This window comes from Rhamphochromis longiceps, linkage group LG9 (assembly GCF_057381845.1).
Source record: "Rhamphochromis longiceps isolate RC_006_pf linkage group LG9, R_longiceps_female_GT1.1, whole genome shotgun sequence".
Lineage (NCBI taxonomy): Eukaryota > Metazoa > Chordata > Actinopteri > Cichliformes > Cichlidae > Rhamphochromis > Rhamphochromis longiceps.
In genome coordinates, this window is record NC_140565.1 from 37292497 (window position 1) to 37313405 (window position 20909).

A 20909-nucleotide genomic window follows, 5' to 3' on the forward strand; every position below is an offset into this window, starting at 1 on the left:
GAAACACAAGCTGTGACGATGTTTTCACTCTTTGAGAAGCAACAGCACACAGAGAAACTGGGGACTTTGAAGTGAGACCAGATTGTTCAGCTTTCTGCTCCTGAACAACTATAACATATCTTTATGGTTTGATCCAAATGAAACATACAAATAAAATTTTTATTTTTTATTTTTGTTGCTGATCTTCAGATGACAGTGCATCTAAATAAAGGGCACAGAGACACAGAACTACTACTCTGTCATTAAAAGAGTTAGGAGAGAGTAATGTAGCTTACTGCCAACATGTAGATGAAAATGAGCTGATGGTAACTAACCTCAGGCTGGCAGTATTATACCTGCTGGCTTTAATGCCACAAACTAGCCAGGTGAGCAGGTGCAGATGACTCTGCCGGCTTGAGGACTCTGATCACCAGAGCAGGTACGAAGCACTAAAGTGATCTCGTTTATCCTCATTCTTTACTAAAAACATCTAAAAACAATAAACTGTGAGAGGATGAGATAACTGAGCTATGCTGCAGAATCATGTACGTGTGTCTGGATTCTGACTGCCACCAGGTGAGAGGCATGTGTACCTGAGTGTGTCACCTGCTCATCACCAGGCACACCTTTACTATCCCATAGTTTGGGCTGTGGGAGAACAGAGATATCTTTGAACCTTCTTCCTGTAACAGCGCCACTTGAACTTAGGACAGGTACTTTATCAGCTGGTTTATACCTGCACAACTAAGCACGCAACACTGCCCCCTGATGGTGAAGCTTCTCTTAAATTCTCTGATTAAACATTCTCACATTAAACATTTCCTGTGGTCCGAGTCAGCTGATGGCTTTGTAAAGTTTCACATAGGATAAGGTCAGATCATGTGAACGCCATAAATGAATGCAGTGATGGGAAAACAAATGCGAGTCTGACTTAAATGGGCTAAACACCATAGGTGTGAAAACACCCTAAGACTGTAATTGGAGTATTCTCAGTAATCTGAGTAATCTTCATGTAAACAGTTGGTTTTTATGCTGTGTTGTGGACTGAATATTTTTAAGTATCGGAGTACCTGTAACAGCTGTTACCATGGTTACTGCTCATCATGTACTAATGTTCAATCGACTTGAAATAATCCACTTCCTGTACAGATGTTTCTAACATGGTCGGCAGGTCAGAAGGGTCTGTGGCCACATTTTCTACAGGTGCACCAGATCTTCTTAACTAGTCAAAAGTAAGTGGACAGACCGACATGATCTGTCACTCTGTCTTCCAGTGAGTCAGAGAATGACTCATGACCTGTATGTGATGCCAGTGATGTTTAAAAAGAAAAGAAAAAGCTTTTATTCTGAAGAGTATTACATTTTTATTTCGCCTGTAAAGTCAGACAGGTACAGACAGGTGGGACATTCGGGCTCTGTGCCTCCTTCACCAACTCCAGTAACAGGTGAGCACATCTGTCAAGATTTCTTCTTCTCTGTTATTATTAACTGCAGGTGACCTCACGGTGTGTTCAAAGCTCTCTGTGTAAAAACTGCTTTTCTGGAACCACTCCTCTGTCCGTCCACTGTTCTGGTCACAGAGATCCATGCAGTTCTCTGAGATCCTGACTGCGTGTCGCTCGGATGGTGCGCCTGCTGAATTTGGACTAGTTGCAGCTGGATAGTGTAGTGGTAAAACTACACACCTCTGGAGTGCAGGTCACAAATTCAGTTCCCACCCAGTATCCAGTAAGGGTTCTGGCTAGATCCCTCATTCTAAAAACCAGCCCTGGAGTGACGCGGCTATGTCTGCAGCCTGTCCGCAGTTCAGGACACAAGCATTTCACCACATGTTCACTATATGTTGTACTGTGTATGTGACAAATAAAATCTGTGTCTGATAAAAGGGTGGAAATAGAACGATAGTGGCGTTCACGAGAATGGGACATAAAAAAAAAAGTTTAACGTTTGCAGCCTGTCTGTGTTTTTCCAACACTGGCTTTCACCTCCAGTCTCTGATGTTAGAGGGCGCTCTCCTGCGCGCCTGGTGGAGGCAGTGTTGCCAACTAAGCAAGTTTGTCGCTATATTTAGCGAGTTTTCAGACCCCCTTAGCGACTTTTTTTCTAAAAAGCGACTAGCGATAAATCTAGCGGCTTTTTCTGGTATTATTGGAGACTTATTTATGACGACTTTTTGACGTGAAAGTGCGTATCGCTCTTAGTCTCAATAAGCAGCGGTGCTGCCGTGGGCACCTCGCCCGTTCCAAAGCGCTCACGGGCGGAGGTAGTCCTCCCCCAGCTGCTATCAGGGCAGAAGATGTTCACACCTATGCGTCCAAACTGCAAATGAATTGCGCATGAGCGAAGCCGCTGCTCCTGCACTGACTGTAACGCAGTCAATTCTTTTACTCTTATGCTGTTTTATGGATCACAAGGTTTAAAACTACTTATAAACCAGAGGCGGAGCCAGACATTTGAAACACCCGGGGCTTAGCCCTAAAGGGTAGTATGCATGTGGGATTTTCTTTTATTTATTTATTTATTTATTTTTTTTTGGGGGGGGGGGGTTTAGAAATGACTGAAAGATTAATTGGCTCTGTTTTGAGTTTTGTTCAAAAAAGTGACTTCATATGGGGAAAAATATATATCACATATGCAGGACACCTTAAACTAGTTTTTTAATTAAGCAGCAAGGCAGAACAAAGTCGGGGCTGTATCAAGACACGAGGACTAAACCCCAATTCAACCAGACCCAGAACTGATCCGGAATTAAAACAGGACTACAACAGTTCAAAATCAGGACTACTGAGGACTTAACCAAGACAGAACCACAATCAGAACTAGATGATAGACCTGCACTACACTTATTTTTTTTAATTCTACCAAAGTCCACTATTTAGATTGAGAAAAGTTTATATAATTATTTAGCCTTGTTGTGCAAACAAGCCTGCATAACTTAATAAATACAGAATTTGAAAAATAACAAACCTAAAAAGAAACACTAGGTACGAGATACATGAGTACCTATGATACGGTGATACTTTTGGTAAACAACCATTTGACTAACATGTCTGTCTCACCTGCTCTTGTTCATCTCTGTTCTGTCCTCATTCTCCATCTCCCTCTCTGTTCCTCTCTCCCTCTTTGTGCTGACAATCATCAAATATACAGTTGAAACCAGATATTTACATGCTCTTCAGATAAAAACACAAACACTTATTTAAGGTAAAACCTCAAATTAGACTAAATGTTTAATTTATATTTGTTAAATTTAAGAGTAAAGAGAGAAACTATCTGTATTTCTTAATTGCAAATGACACCCAAATTGTATTCAAAATTGAGCCACACTTATGGAGCTCCACAATTCTTTTCCTGGTGTTTTGGTTGACATCTCTTGATTTTCCCATGTTAAAGAAACAGGCTCTGTGTTTTGCCTTATATGCATCCACAGCTGTGCCACCAATTTACTCACATGGACTCTACTAACCTATCAGAAGCTTCTTCAGCTCAGAATGGAATCGTCTGGAGTTTTCATATTAATTAACAATAAACTTAGTGTATATGTACTCCTACATTTGATGAAAGTGATAAAAATAGAAGCTCTGTCTCTCTTTATTCTGACATTTAACTAATTCAAAATATATTTCAATATTTATCTAAAACAAAAGTTTACTCTAAATTGATGTTGTACAGTAAAAATGTTTTATGTTTTCTCCCTAAAGAGTATGTAAATATCTGGTTACAAATGTGAATATCCTGCTGTGTACTGAAATTCCTCTTGTTTTGCATAGAAATATACTGAACAACATACAAAGCATAATATATAAAATAACATTTACCTGAGTTTTTTCTTTGAAAGAACCCTCTAATGTCCATTCTTATATTTCAGTACATTACTGAAACCGATTTAGTCGGGGAGGGTAAGAACTGAAAATATGAAATAAACACACGTAAGCTAAGACTCTCTAAAAAAATAGCATTTGTTCGGCTTTTCATTTCGCCATTTGTTGATTCACTTGAAGAGCGAGTAACGTAATATTGGTCAAGTGATCAGTTTGATATCAATCTTTCATGATACACCGTTATATTTACATTATTTGTATGGTACGAATGATTTGCTTTGGTACCTGGTCAATCTTAAGGTCTCCTTAGTATGGCTGACTCCGTTTCTCCAACAGCGCACTCACAGGCAGCAGCTGCCCCGCCCTCTCGCTCAGTCGCTTAGTGCCTGAGCTCGGATCATACCAATAGAGATTGAAAATGTGACGTCACTCAGGGGTAAAACCGCAAAGAATTCTGGGAACTCGTGGCAAGAGGTACTAGCGCACGCAGGCTTTCAATTGAAATCAGTTATACAGCGATAAAAAGAAACACAAAAATGGCAAGAAGCTGTTGTATTATTAACTGCAATAGCCAGTCGCATGACAGCCACGGAAAGCCGACGGGTAAAGAGATCGGTTGTTATCGGATTACGTCGTTGAAGAGAAATAGTTCGAGCCGTGTTTCCGAAGTAACGAAGAGGCAACGGGTGGCCTGGATTGCAGCCATTCAAAGAGCAAATATAACGTCCCAGAACACTCCAGCTCACAGGTTAGTCTGCTCCAAGCATTTCCACAAAGGTCAGTCTTCTGTTGTAGTTAATACGTCATTTTTCTTAACATAATTAGTGATATAGGTTACAAGCAAGTCTGGCGCTGAACAGAAATTGTCGCGCTATGCTCCTTTATTTATTGTGCATAAATAGTGAATTGTCCTGACACAATATTGTGTTTCGCTTCTGTTATTACCATGGTACATTGACAAAAACATATACTTTTATTCACAGGATAAAACAGTTGTTTTGTATCACTAATTGCCCAGTGCGATTACAGCATACAATATTATTGTCACTGCTACATTTCTGTGATGCTACCAGAAATTATTTCCACTACTAATTAATTACCATTGAGCTCAAAGGTTATATTAATAAACGGTTAACGAATGTGTATTTATGAAGACGATTTGTGAGACTGGTAAACTTATGATACGTACGATGGTCTTTACTTTCTACACAGTGCATTTCAAGGTCCTGCACCCATCCGTCGGTAAACTGTACCTGGGCTTGTTGCAGTGACCGGAAGTTACTAAACTTCACAAGTGTATGCACTCACTCCAAGAACCGTATAATTATAAATATGAGCGTGGTGAAAGTTGGGCAGCACGCTAACGTATTTTGTCCCTCTGTGTGCTGTAAGGATCTAACACTTTCACTGGTTTGATTTTTTTCCTCGTATCTTTTCTTTGACTTTTCATCAAGTCTGTCTTTGTACAGACCGGCATTGTTCTCCTTCGTTTTGTACAGAACCTTTTTGGGGGGCAAAGAAAAAGCAAGACTTTATTGGAACCGAAGAATGAACGTTTTGCGGTGCTGCAAATGCTTGCATTTGATGCGGTACTTGGATTGTTTTGCCACGAGTTCACGGCATGCAATGAGCGAAAGTCACGTGGTCTGTCAATCTCTATATCAGGGGGGATTCACGCACAGTCGTAAATTCCCACAGTGTGCACTATGTGCTTCGAATATTGTGTGTACTTTTTGTTTTATACAGTTGTCAGCCAGGCATCTAACTATGAAAAAATTACACTCCAAAAGACCCCGGGCTTCTGACAAAACAACCCGGGCTGAAGCCCAGTAAGCCACCCCCACGCTCCGCCCCTGTTATAAACACACACTCACACAGAGTAACTCCACCAGGGTGCTAATTTCGGGTCACTGTTGCCGGTCCAGGCCCGGATAAAGGATCAGGGTTGGAATTGTGACATTAAAAAAAACAATAATTGCTAAAAGAAATGTAATTTTTAGTTCTAAATAAATTCTAAATGCATTTACAACGTTTTCTAATCACTTTGTCTCTTCAACGATGTTATTTCTCTCTCCAACAACGTGGGTTACAATTACATTAGCATGACCAATTATGCAAATTAGGCAATTACGTCATTTAGCGACTTCTAGCGACTTTTAGGGCAGCCAGTAGCGATTTTCCTTACTGAGGAGTTGGCAACACTGGGCAGAGCCCCCCTTCATGTAAACGCAACATTGCTCCGTCAGCACGAGCCGTTCAGAGGCTCTGCTGTGGTCACGTGACTGCACTGCTTCCAACGCGCGCAAACACATTCGGGGGGACCAAACGGGCGCGTTCGGAGCCCTGTCCACAACAACTGCACTGCGCATGCGCGTCTCCCACAGGGGTTTGGCGCGCTGCCTGCGTGCCTCCGCAGAGTGAGCGTGCTGGCGCAAAGCTCGTCACCGTCACAACAACAACAACAGGAGGACAAAGTGTCGCGACCTCCCCCCCCTCCCCGCCGGAACCGACCCCCTCCCCCGACGGACGCCCCCGGTCTCGTGTCACGGTAAGACTCGCTCGCGGACCCGCGCGCCCCTGGTCCCGCCGCGGTCGCCGTTTCCGCGGGGATGCTGCGCGCTCTCGAGCCGTTCATGGCCGCTCGAGCTCCGTGTGGCCGAGGCCGCGGCGCCGTGGCTGCTCGCGTGCCTGCGTGTCCGTCCCGGGGACGGCGGAGCGGTGGCCCGCGAGCCGGTGAGCGCGCGGGTTAGCGAGAAACTCCATCTTCTCTCCGTCCTGCCCGCCATTTCACGCGCACTGACCGGGGCCCGCTCACGCACCGGTACCAAGTACAGATGGCGGAAGTACCGGTGATCCGACTAACGGCAACGCGACTTTCCCCGATCCTCACCAAGCGCCGTTCAGACCGGAATTGGCTGGCTTTATCCCGGGTTGGACCGGTACCGGGACAGGCTATCCCGGGCCGGGCTGTACCGGAACGCTCCGATCAACGATCGATATTAACGGCTACATGCTAACAGCTAGCCTGCTCTCGTCTCCTCAGCTCGACTCGCAGCGTGCACGCGTTCCATGCGCGTGTCCGCTGTATAGAAGCTGCATGTACTGCGCGCGCGTGTACCCGAGTCTGGTATTACAGCAGCACGTGACAGCTGGATCAACGACAGCATTGATGATTATCAGCGAATTGATCTGCTGATTGAACATTGATCACGTGTTGTTTGTTAAGCCAATTGGCTGCAGTTCTGCTCAGAGTTCCTGGATTACAGCAGTTGGAAATAAAGCTGTTGAAAAGTGTTTCACCTTTGACCTCAGCCTTACCACTTCCTATGTCCTAGCCTTGTTTCCTTTCCTTAGAGCAAGTGTGGAATCGTCCCAAGAAAAACCTCCGTCCTCAGACTGTTCGTCAGTAGGTCAGAATCAGATATCAGAATACTTTATTAATCCCTGGAGAAATTATTTTGATTACAGTGCTCCAGTACAAACAGTAACAAAGACAGACATTACAAGAAGTAACTAATAGACACAATATACTATATACTAGAGCAGGGCGATATGGCCAAAAATATTTATCACGATATATATTTGAAAATTTGCGATAACGATATAACTGACGATATAATTGATGCGAGACAAAATACAACTCCACAACATTACTAGCGCAAAAAGACAACCTCCCATTTATTTTCACTTAAACAAGAAGCTGGTTTTTATGTAAATTAAAGCTTTATAAAAATGTAACAGTGCAAATGTAAATTCCTTGCTTAAAGTATAACCAAAAGGCATTTCCAGTAGAAATGGGCTGACATATCCTGAGCATAACCATGTATAATATCCACTGAAGTTAAAAAGAGGTGCTTTGCAACATTAAACTGCAGTGTGCAGTACGTATCTTTTGGACCATAAGGTGCACGGGATTATAAGGCACATTAAGCGAAACAAAGCAGTCAGATAAATCAAACTTTATTAAACTCATTCTTCTTGCTTCCTCCACTTCTGTACCATTGATTCATTAATGTTGAATTCTCTGGCAGCTGCTCTATACCCATGTTGTTGCAGTATATTAATGACTAACCTTGTATTGTGGATGGATTATCTCAGTTGTTCTCCTGACTGAAGTTTGGTCCGTTTACAGCATCCTGCCATGCGATTGCATTTGTCTCTAACTATCAGGAACCTTAACGTTAACTTTTATAAGTGGAAAAGTGTTAGTGTTCGTCCTCCAGCTTCACTGTTTATGTTATGCTAACATAGCTGTGTCGCTAGCGATCACGTAGCACATCATTATATACCAGCTAGCCCAACTTCAGTAACTACAAACGTCACTGCTGTTTAGTTTCCTGTCTTCATTTATGTTGGACGTGATAGCAGAGCTGTACGTTTGAATTTTTTCAGAAATCTCTCAGTCAGAACATGCAATATCATGCTTAGGTAACTAGCGAAACTAGCGAGCAAACTTCCGCTAGCTTCCTGCTAACTTCTAACTCCGTTAAATGTAATAAATTTTGTTTTCATGGATGCCTGGAAGTTAAACTTCATAGTTACACCTGGTAAAGCAGCAACACTGGTCATTTTATTAAAGATGAAAGAATTGAGACAGTTTTTAACTATCAGTGATGCTGCAGTGTTCGTTTGAACTGAAGCATACAGAGTTTAGGACACAGATTACTCCCAGATTTAAGAGCATCTTAGTCTGACAAATACGACAATAACGACGGCCGCTTGCATGTTCTGCAAAAAATTGTGCTTTGTCGTGTATCTGACGGACAAACACCAAACCAGTTCCACATCACTGAAGTTGCACCATTTTTACAAACCAATTCTGGTTCATCTATTTCACTCAGCAATCGGCCATGTGCGTATGAAAACAAAGGCACTGCATGCGCGTTTTACTCATATTCTATCGCGATATTTCATTTTCCTATCTTTGCCTAACATTATACCGGTACAATATATGAACGGTACAATATGGCCCAGCCCTACTATATACTACACTATATATATATATATATATATATATATATATATATATATATATATATACACACATATATATATATATATATACACACATATATATATATATATATATATATATATATATATATATATACACATATATATGTGTGTGTGTGTGTGTGTGTGTGTGTGTGTGTAGAAGTCACTTATTGATAAATGTCTGAATAAGAAAGAAGAGCATGTGCAAAAAGGGTGTAGCTGTTGCAGTATACAGTGTGTTAAGAGGATGACTAAAGCTGGGCAGACACTGCGATTTTTTTTTTTCAGTCGCGTTATTCAGCTTCTGCTCAAACTGTACGATTGACTCGCAGGGGTTAGAAGGTCGTAGGTCACAATGCAGGGTCTCACACTATACGGCCCGATGCTCTGATGCGCCCCGAGTGCTCACACTGTGCGTCCATAGCATGAAGGTTATAACAGAAATTCTGTCGCTCGCTCCCTCTCTGTCTTTCACTCACACAGACACACACCACCATCAACTTTGCTAAATTGCTAATGAAAAATCAGGCAGCTGTTATTGAGCAGCAATGTAAATCCAACTATTTTCATGGTTGTTGTGGTCGTGATAATTTTGTGAGGCCACATCGAAAAGGCTCGGATGAGCTTTCCAAAGTTCTACAAGTGCCTCCATCGCTTGTTTCCAGATCACACGCTGCACTGCTGCTCCGTCTTTTTCACCAACGTTTATGTGTTTGCGTGTGCGCAGTGTGAGCGGCTGCGGTGACACTCACGACGGTCATGTGGATTTCAAACCGGGAGCTGGTCGTGAGGTGTTAATCGCTTGCCATCACCAGTGTGTGAATGGGTGGATGACTGGATATGTAAAGCGCTTTGGGGTCCTTAGGGACTAGTAAAGCGCTATATAAATACAGGCCATTTACCATTTACACGACACACGATGAAGGCCAAAATCGGGCCGATCAACAAAACGTTCGCACGACTCAAAAATCGGCTCAAAATGGGCCAAAAATCGCACAGTGTAAACCCAGCATTGTACAGGGATGGTGTACATCAGCTGTTCACACAGGTGGAACGACTGCGTCCTGACCCTCAGAGCTCTCTCATATATCCAAAGCACACTGAGCCTCAGCTCATGTGTCTGAACTGCCGGAAATATTGAGCCACTAATTTGCTCTGCTAAAAACATAGCTGGCTGCTTTTTCTTTGTAAGGAAGTGACTGTTAGGAGATTAGAATAAGTTACCTTACATAGCACAAGATGAAATCTCACATTTTTATATTTTCCTGCTGTGGAACTCCTTTCCTCCACCCTGTTTGGGATTTGCAGTAACAGTCCTCCATCATCACTGATCCCAGCTGACATGAAGCATGAGTCCTGAAGACTGTTAAGTCCTCTAAGCACACGCTGGTCAGTTCATGTAGATCACAGTGTTGAGTAGGGCTGGGGCATATTATACCGTTCACGGTAATACTGGTACAATGCTAGGCAACGATAAGAAAATGAAATACTGCGATAGAATATGGGTAAAACACGCAAGCGCAGTGCCGAAAAAGCGCGGCGGTAACGGAGAATGAGAATGAGGAAAGCAGATTGAGTGAAAGGGATGAACCAGAATTAGTTTGTAAAAATGGTGCAACTTAACTGGTTTGGTGTTTGTCCATCAGATACACAACAAAGCACTTTTTTTTTGTAGAACATGCAAGTGGCCATCGTTATTGCCGTATTTGTTGGCCTAAGGTGCTCGTTAATCTGGGAGTAATCTGGGTCCTAAACGCCGTCCTTTAAGGTCCCGAAGTCAAACGAACATCACTGAGAGTTAAAAACTGTCTAAATTCTTCCATCTTTAATAAAATGACCAGTGTTGCTGCTTTACCAGGTATAACTATGATGTTTAACATCCAGGCATCCATGAAAACAGAATTCATTACATTTAACGGAGTTAGAAGTTAGCGGAAGTTAGCTCGCTAGTTTCGCTAGTTACCTAAGCATGATATAGCATGTTCTGACTGAGAGATTTCTGAAAAAAAAATCAAACGTACAGCTCTGCTATCACTTCCAATATAAATGAAGACAATGACGTTTGTAGCGTTACTGAAGTTGGGCTAGCTGGTGTTTAATGCTGTGCTACGTGATCGCTAGCGACACAGCTATGTTAGCATAACATAAACAGTGAAGCTGGAGGACGAACACTAACACTTTTCCACTTATAAAAGTTAACGTTAAGGTTCCTGATAGTTAGAGACAAATGCAATCGCATGGCAGGATGCTGTAAACGGACCAAACTTCAGTCAGGAGAACAACTGAGATAATCCATCCACAATACGAGGTTAGTCATTAATATACTGCAACAACATGGGAATAGAGCTGCTGCCAGAGAATTCAACATTAATGAATCAATGGTACAGAAGTGGAGGAAGCAAGAAGAATGAGTTCAATAAAGTTTGATTTATCTGACTGCTTTGTTTCGCTTGATGTGCCTTATAATCCTGTGCACCTTATGGTCCGAAAAATACATATTTGACTTTTTTATTTGGCACACTGCAGTTTAATGTTGCAAAGCACCTCTTTTTAACTTCAGTGGATATTATACATGGTTATCGTCAGTTATATCGTTATCGCAAATTTTCAAATATATATCGTGATATATATTTTTGGCCATATCGCCCTGCCCTAGTGTTGTGCTCATACAGCGTTCTTCACACAGCGACGACTCAACGGGAAGTAGTTTTATTCTAGCTGTGTGATGTTCAGTTGTGAGTTTAACAGCTGCTGATAAAAACTGTAAATATGTCAGCAGGTTACCGATGAAATAGAAAATGCAGTTATGACGAACACATGATATTACGTCGATGTTTTCATGAAAGATTAGGACTGTGGACAGCTATCTAAAGGATGCTCCGGCGTCTCCTCTGCTTAAGGACGCACTGAAGCTCCTTTCCTTAGTATGTGGGACAGCTCTGATTATGGCCGCCACACAGATACTTTCGGGTCACGTCTCTCAGTGAAGAACTTTCACTAGCAAAATGGACTCAGTGGGTTCAGTGAGCTGACAGGAAGTGACATCATTAACAGTTAGTGGTGGTTGATGTGACAGAAAGTTCAAAGATGAATCATCATTACGCTGATGGTGCGATCTCAAACATCGACTGTTTTTAAGAATCCAAACACTCTGAAGGGAAATCTTTAAAACCGCACCGTGAGTCGGAGGAGGCCTGTGAACATGTGACACATGGATCACATGACCTGACAATAAAAGCCTGCTCACACGTTTGCAGTGAAAGGCTTTTAATTTGAAATAATACAGGAAGTTTATGTATAAGGGTTGGAGCAGGTCAGGTCTGCTGATTGGAAGGTCGGCGGTCCGATCTCTGGCCGCTGCAGTCTGTGTACCCTTGTTTCTCCATTAGAGTGTGAATGAGTGTGATTGGGAGACAGAGGCGCGTTGTATATAGCGCTCAAAGAGAAGTGCTACATAAGAACCAGTCCATTTACCACAAACAGCATGATGCAGTAACAGGTGACCAGGTTGCTATGGTAACAGACACCATCCAGCTGTGTACTGCAACTCCATTTACGCTGTTGTAATGTCAGAGCTGATGTCATCTGTGTTCAGTATCATGTGACGTATCACGTGATCAGCTGTGACCTCATGCAAACAGCTACAGATGTTCTTCCTGGCTAGTGTCGTTAGCTAACCATCAACACCTGGTTGTTGCTGGAGCCGGGGCATCGCCTCGGTCATAGCTGAAGGGAGAAATGGTGTCCTGGACCTCTGACATAGAACGCTGATCATTCATGCCTGAGGCCTTAGGATGGGGAAGGTATAGATCAGAGACACGAGGAGAACCTCACATGATTGTAATGTAAAAACGGGTGTTGATGATGTCACACATTTTGATTGGTCAGGTGGTTTCAGTCCTGGGGGATAATACTAGCTGTGAGTATCATTACCCCCAGACCAGGGTGCTTTGAACCTGATCACGTGATCTGTACCTGTTCTCAGATGGCGGAAATGGTGAAGTACGTGGACGACGAACATAAGAGCATCTTCTTGAAGCTGCTGAACGAGCAGCGGCTGGAGGGCGAGCACTGCGACATTGCCGTGGTCGTCGAAGACGTCAAGTTCCGTGCTCACCGCTGCGTCCTCGCCGCCTGCTCCAACTACTTTAAAAAGCTCTTCAAAAAACACGAGGTACCTCAAAAATACATCTGTGTACTTAATGAGTACTTCGAACACAAAGTATTGTGCAGATTTTTTCAGTTTTATTAGTATAGTGCCAACAACAGTTGCCTCAGGCAATTTAGATAGTAAGGTAAAGAGTACAATAATACAACAAATACAGTTTACCTGGTGAAGACCGACTGTGCAAGGTGACACCAAGGTCCCCGCCAGCAACATCTTATTAACATTTAAATCTACAACACATTTAATTTCATCATTTCATTTTAGAGGATCATCATTTAGCCTGGAGAAATAGTTTGCTGCTTTATAAGAAAGCCCTCCGCGAAGCCAGAACATCTTACTATTCGTCACTGATTGAAGAAAATAAGAACAACCCCAGGTTTCTCTTCAGCTCTGTAGCCAGGCTGACAAACAGTCAGAGCTCTGTTGAGCCAACCATCCCTTTAACGTTAACTAGTAATGACTTCATGAACTTCTTCACAAATAAAATTTATACATTAGAGAAAAAAAGACCAATAATCATCCCACAGATGTAATATTATCTACAGCTGCTCTTAGTACTAATGCTTAGTATTGATGTTAAGTTAGACTCTTTTTCTCCAGTTGATCTTTCTGAGTTAACTTCAATAATTACTTCCTCCAAACCATCAACGTGTCTTTTAGACCCCATTCCTACAAAACTGCTCAAAGAAGTCCTGCCATTAATTAATGCTTCGATCTTAAATATGATCAACCTATCTCTAATGATCGGCTATGTACCACAGGCCTTCAAGCTGGCTGTAGTTAAACCTTTACTCAAAAAGCATCTCTAGACCCGGCAGTCGTAGCTAATTATAGGCCAATCTCCAACCTTCCTTTCATATCAAACATCCTTGAAAGAGTAGTTGTCAAACAGCTAACAGATCATCTGCAGAGGCTTATTTGAAGAGTTTCAGTCAGGTTTCAGAGCTCATCACAGCACAGAAACAGCTTTAGTGAAGGTTACAAATGATCTTCTTATGGCCTCTGACAGTGGACTCATCTCTGTGCTTGTCCTGCTAGACCTCAGTGCAGCGTTCGATACTGTCGACCATAATATCCTATTAGAGCGATTAGAACATGCTGTAGGTGTTACAGGTACTGTGCTGCAGTGGTTTGTATCATATCTATCTAATAGACTCCAGTTTGTTCATGTAAATGGAGAGTCCTCTTCACAGCTTAACAGCTGTGTGCTGTGTCCCAGTTCAGGGTATAATGGTTACGCACACACAAACACACAGTAACACAGTATATATATATATATCCATCCATCCATCCATCTTCATCCGCTTTATCTGAGGCCGGGTCGCGGGGGCAGCAGCCTAAGCAAAGAGGCCCAGACCTCCCTCTCCCCAGCCACCTCCTCCAGCTTATCCGGGGGAATACCAAGGCGTTCCCAGGCCAGCCGAGAGATATAATCTCTCCAGCGTGTCCTGGGTCTGCCCCGGGGCCTCCTCCCGGTGGGACATGCCTGGAACACCTCACCCAGGAGGTGACCAGGGGGCATCCTTGTCAGATGCCCGAACCACCTCAGCTGGCTCCTTTCGATGTGGAGCAGCAGCTGCTCTACTCTGAGCCCCTCCCAGATGGCCGAACTTCTCACCCTATCTCTAAGGGAGAGGCCAGCCACCCTTCGGAGGAAGCTCATTTCTGCCGCTTGTATCCGCGATCTCGTTCTTTCGGTAACTACCCACAGCTCATTGCCATAGGTGAGGGTAGGGACGTAGATCGACCGGTAAATTAATAATAATAATAATACATTTTATTTAAATAGCGCCTTTGAGAGCTTCGCTTTTACACTCAGCTCCCTCTTCACCACGACGGACCGGTGCAGCGTCTGCATGACTGCAGCCCCAATCCGTCTGTCGATCTCCGGCTCCCTTCTCCCATCACTCGCGAACAAGACCCCGAGATACTTGAACTCCTCCACTTGGGGCAGGAACTCATCCCCGACCCGGAGTGGGCACTCCACCCTTGTCCGGCTGGGAACCATGGCCTCAGATTTGGAGGTGCTGATCCTCATTCCCGCTGCTTCACACTCGGCTGCGAACCGTTCCAGTGCGAGCTGGAGGCCCTCACCCGATGAAGCCAACAGAACCACATCATCCGCAAAAATCAGAGATGAGATTCTGAGGCCACCAAAGCGAAAGCCCTCCGCCACTTGGCTGCGCCTAGAAATCCTGTCCATAAAAATTATGAACAGAACCGGAGACAAAGGGCAGCCCTGGCAGAGCCCATCACCCACCGGGAACGAGTCCGACTTATTGCCGGCAATGTGAACCAAGCTCTTGCAACGGTTGTATAGGGATCGAATGGCCCGTAGCAATGGGCCAGACACCCCATACTCCCGCAACACCTCCCTCAGGACACCCCGAGGGACACGGTCAAATGCCTTCTCCAAGTCCACAAAACACATGTAGACTGGTTGGGCAAACTCCCATGCACCCTCAAGTATCCTCGAGCGGATAAAGAGCTGGTCCAGTGTTCCGCGACCAGGACGAAAACTGCATTGTTCCTCCTGTATCCGAGGTTCGACTAGCGGACGAACTCTCCTTTCCAGCACCCTGGCATAGACTTTCCCAGGGAGGCTGAGGAGTGTGATCCCCTGTAGTTGGAACACACCCTCCGGTCTCCCTTCTTAAAGATATATATATATCTCCTCCTATATATGATATGTGTATATATATGGTAAATGGCCTGTATTTATATAGCGCTTTACTAGTCCCTAAGGACCCCAAAGCGCTTTACATATCCAGTCATCCACCCATTCACACACTGGTGATGGCAGCTACATTGTAGCCACAGCCACCCTGGGGCGCACTGACAGAGGCGAGGCTGCCGGACACTGGCGCCACCTCTGACCACGAGTAGGCAACAGGTGAAGTGTCTTGCCCAAGGACACAACGACCGAGACTGTCCAAGCCAGGGCTCGAACCGGCAACCTTCCGATTACAAGGCGAACTCCCAACTCTTGAGCCACAATCACCCCCACATACAGGGAGTGCAGAATTATTAGGCAAATGAGTATTTTGTCCACATCATCCTCTTCATGCATGTTGTCTTACTCCAAGCTGTATAGGCTCGAAAGCCTACTACCAATTAAGCATATTAGGTGATGTGCAACTCTGTAATGAGAAGGGGTGTGGTCTAATGACATCAACACCCTATATCAGGTGTGCATAATTATTAGGCAACGTCCTTTCCTTTGGCAAAATGGGTCAAAAGAAGGACTTGACAGGCTCAGAAAAGTCAAAAATAGTGAGATATCTTGCAGAGGGATGCAGCAGTCTCAAAATTGCAAAGCTTCTGAAGCGTGATCATCGAACAATCAAGCGTTTCATTCAAAACAGTCAACAGGGTCGCAAGAAGCGTGTGGAAAAACCAAGGCGCAAAATAACTGCCCATGAACTGAGAAAAGTCAAGCGTGCAGCTGCCAAGATGCCACTTGCCACCAGTTTGGCCATATTTCAGAGCTGCAACATCACTGGAGTGCCCAAGAGCACAAGGTGTGCAATACTCAGAGACATGGCCAAGGTAAGAAAGGCTGAAAGACGACCACCACTGAACAAGACACACAAGCTGAAACGTCAAGACTGGGCCAAGAAATATCTCAAGACTGGTTTTTCTAAGGTTTTATGGACTGATGAAATGAGAGTGAGTCTTGATGGGCCCGTGGCTGGATTGGTAAAGGGCAGAGAGCTCCAGCCCGACTCAGACGCCAGCAAGGTGGAGGTGGAGTACTGGTTTGGGCTGGTATCATCAAAGATGAGCTTGTGGGGCCTTTTCGGGTTGAGGATGGAGTCAAGCTCAACTCCCAGTCCTACTGCCAGTTTCTGGAAGACACCTTCTTCAAGCAGTGGTACAGGAAGAAGTCTGCATCCTTCAAGAAAAACACGATTTTCATGCAGGACAACGCTCCATCACACGCGTCCAAGTACTCCACAGCGTGGCTGGCAAGAAAGGGTATAAAAGAAGAAAAACTAATGACATGGCCACCTTGTTCACCTGATCTGAACCCCATTGAGAACCTGTGGTCCATCATCAAATGTGAGATTTACAAGGAGGGAAAACAGTACACCTCTCTGAACAGTGTCTGGGAGGCTGTGGTTGCTGCTGCACGCAATGTTGATGGTGAACAGATCAAAACACTGACAGAATCCATGGATGGCAGGCTTTTGAGTGTCCTTGCAAAGAAAGGTGGCTATATTGGTCGCTGATTTGTTTTTGTTTTGTTTTGAATGTCAGAAATGTATATTTGTGAATGTGGAGATGTTACATTGGTGTCACTGGTAAAAATAAATAATTGAAATGGGTATATATTTGTTTTTTGTTAAGTTGCCTAATAATTATGCACAGTAATAGTCACCTGCACACACAGATATCCCCCTAAAATAGCTAAAACTAAAAACAAACTAAAAACTACTTCCAAAAACATTCAGCTTTGATATTAATGAGTTTTTTGGGTTCATTGAGAACATGGTTGTTGTTCAATAATAACATTATTCCTCAAAAATACAACTTGCCTAATAATTCTGCACTCCCTGTATACACATACATCATACATGTATGTGTATATGTATGGTGACTGCAGTTCACTTCATGGCCTCCAGGGGTTCCCGAGTGTGTTCTGGTGAGATGTCTCACCTGTACGTGTGTGTCTTCTCAGGTGGACAACTCATCAGTGATTGAGATTGACTTCATCCGCTCTGACATCTTTGAGGAAGTCCTGAACTACATGTACACGGCAAAGATCTCTGTGAAGAAGAAGGACGTCAACCTGATGATGTCATCAGGCCAGATCCTCGGCATCCGCTTCCTTGACAAACTCTGCTCTCAGGTAACATACACGGGCGACACACAGACAGGTAATCCACATACAAGTGAAGCGTGTACACAGGTAATGCACATGCAGGTAGCATAAAATGCATGTAACACACAAGCTGGTGACACACACAGGTAACAGGTGTTGGTGGGTGTGTCCTCAGAAGCGAGATGTGTCGTCGGAGGACAAGGAGAAGTTTCCCTATGACATCGTAAAGATGGCGCTGCCGCCTGAGGCTCAGCTGGCCGCCGACTCGGAGGTACGGATTAACCCATTGTTTACCAGTTAACTGTCAGAGCCTGTACTTTGTAATCTGATTACTGTTGTGTGTAGGTGCTTGACGATGACACGTCCGCCACAGATGACCTTGTGGAGCCCTCGGCCAATCCGGAGCTGGAGAAGTCTCCCAGTACAGCGCTGCATGTGCAAGAGGCGATCCTAAAGGAACTGACCAATGAGGATGTGCACAAGGTACGCATACTTACACCTGAGTATTCCTGTATCCACGACGACTGTCACTGACACATCGTCCATCCAGGTAACCTGCTACAACCAGGATGTGGTGACGGAGATGGAGGCGGAGCCTAAAGAGCTTGGAGCGGAGCATCACACCACACAGACGCTGACCTTCGCGGACAGCATAGGGGAAGTGAAGGACGAGCAGCCGCCAGGCTGGTCAACGGCGACTGCCGACATGAAGTTCGAATACCTGCTGTACGGACACCGCGAGCAGCTCGCCTGCCAGGTGTGTGGGAAGACTTTCTTGGATGAGAGCAGACTCAGGTAAGTACACACCTCAATGATGAAAATGGATCTTGAAGCCACAGGCGAAGGACACATCTGTCTGTCTCTGCTCAGGAAGCACGAGAAGCTTCACTCGGCCGAGCGTCCGTTCGCCTGTGACATTTGCACCAAAGCTTTCACTACCCACGCTCACCTGAAAGGTAACCACACCCACGTACGTTTACTTGCTTCTTACTTCTATGCTCCCTGAGGTCACCCTAACCCTCACCTGTCTGTTCAGAACACCTGAAGATCCATGCAGGTTTCAAACCCTACAGGTGTGACGTGTGTGGGAAATCGTTCATTCGCGCTCCGGACCTGAAGAAACACGAACGAGTTCACAGCAACGAGCGGCCCTTCGCCTGCCAGATGTGCGAAAAGGTGAACTCACCTGTCCTCTCACCTGTGCGCCCATCTTTCCTGTCACCATTGTAACCAGTCTGGCTCTCACCTGTGTGCCTGCAGGCTTTTAAACACAAGTCTCACCTGAAGGATCACGAGAGGAGACACAGAGGAGAGAAACCGTTCGTCTGTCCGTCCTGCACCAAGGCCTTCGCCAAGGTACTGCACTCAGTGTACTGAGTACTACATATGGTATATATAGACAGTACTACACACAGTATATAGACTAGAGATGGCACGATACCACTTTTAATGTCCGACACCGATATCATAAATTTGGATATCGGCCGATACCGATATGAATCCAATATAGTGTTTTTTAATCAATAAAACTCTTTTTTTAATATCTTGCTGCTTTTTGTATAAGTTCATACTCAAGTTTAAATAAACAACAACACTAAAGCTATTCTGTTATACCTGTATGTAAAAAATACACTGCACCCAAAATATTTCATAGTTCAGCAACACTGATCAATCTAATAAACTTAAACCTGCTCCATCCTCCTATTCTGGTATTTTAAAGAGTAAGCAACCAAACTAATAGGGCTCTAAAACATATATCGGTTGTTAAGCGTAACGCTGGAATGCTTTACAAACACTCAGAGATGAACTTACACACTTGTTTTACTTCTCTCTGGGATCACTTCCTCGGAGATGAAATGCTGGTTTGGTAGCGAGGCTACAAATACACACAACCGCTCTATCAGGTGACCACACTGCTGCGACGTTATGAGCCGAGTTACGCCGTGTCGCAAGTTTTGTGAGGTGCTTTTTTGATATTTAATGGATCGAATTACATTTTTTATTTCTCTCCGATATCCGATCCAGTAATTCACGTCAGTATTGGACCGATACCGATACGTAATATCAGATCGGTCCATCTCTAGTACATATTATACCATATATACAGTACTGCAATCAGTATATACACAGTACTGTGTGGTCTTCCTAGTTAAAAATAACACAGCATCCTCTTTTGCATTGTGAGCTTCCTCGCCAAACATTATTATGCAACACCACAGACCAGTCTTCTTTTAGGTGCCCCACTGTTGCCATTCATCAGCTTTCTTAAATGCAGTGCCCCCTGCTGGTCAGCCTTATCATTACATCAACATCTGCATGTCAACACAAGTACTATAACAGAGTATATACAGTACTGCACTAAGTATGTGTAATATTATGCTGTAGTATTACACAGTGTCCGTAGTGCCGGTACGTTTGTGTTGTGGTGCGTTCACTGTCCTTCTGTCATTTCAGGCGTCAGATCTGAAGCGTCATGAGAACAACATGCACAGTGAGAGGAAGCAGCTGAATCCTTTGCAGAGTGACACTGAGACACTGCAGGCTGCTGCCATGGCTGCTGAGGAGCAACATCTGGACTCCATCAGCTGCTCCTAACATCTGGACAGCCCTTTAACCTTTTGTTTTCTCACAAACTTTGAACTGACTTTGGCTGTGTTTGCTAGGAGCCTTTTTTCCTGCATCGAGTTGATGCACGTGAACCCAAGTGTAAGATAAACCGAGCGGTCATGTGATTCACATGTTGTCATGTGACCTCCCTCTGGCTACATGTGTGATTTGTAACCTGGCGTGTTTGTCTTTTCAGTTTGAAGCATAAATTTATAAACTGTGTAAATTATAAACACTTCTGCTCAGTTTCATGAGCAATGACAGAGAGAACAGTTTCAATAAAGATTCAACCTTATCGACATGTTCTCCTAAGGTTATTAGCCCAAAAAGGTTGTTCATCATTGGTCACATGACCAATTTAAGACAACACAACAACAAGATGCAGCGACCCAGAGTCTCCATTTCCACTTAGGTCGAAAGTGCAGACTTCAAACTATATACCAGTTTTTAAATTGTGTCGATGGGCCACAAAACCAGAGTTATGATTAAAAAATACACGCAATGGTTTTTCTGA

General features: G+C 44.1%; 1 protein-coding gene across 1 annotated transcript; it reads left to right on the plus strand.

Annotated features, from left to right (window-relative positions):
* Positions 1-5853: 5853 nt before the first annotated feature.
* zbtb14 (zinc finger and BTB domain containing 14) lies at positions 5854-20690 on the plus strand. Its single transcript, XM_085419436.1, has 10 exons — positions 5854-6348; positions 12781-12969; positions 17645-17815; positions 17964-18059; positions 18134-18271; positions 18339-18583; positions 18659-18744; positions 18825-18964; positions 19049-19144; positions 20243-20690. The coding sequence occupies exons 2-10, from the start codon at positions 12781-12783 to the stop codon at positions 20381-20383; spliced, it is 1302 nt and encodes a 433-aa protein (XP_085275562.1). The 5' UTR covers positions 5854-6348; the 3' UTR covers positions 20384-20690.
* Positions 20691-20909: the final 219 nt, after the last annotated feature.

Coding starts and splice junctions, on each gene's coding strand:
- zbtb14 (XM_085419436.1), top strand. CDS start 12,781: ATGGCGGAAATGGTGAAGTACGTGGACGACGAACATAAGAGCATCTTC. Junction 12,970..17,644: donor AGCTCTTCAAAAAACACGAG/GTACCTCAAAAA, acceptor GTGTCTTCTCAG/GTGGACAACTCATCAGTGAT. Junction 17,816..17,963: donor TTGACAAACTCTGCTCTCAG/GTAACATACACG, acceptor GTGTGTCCTCAG/AAGCGAGATGTGTCGTCGGA.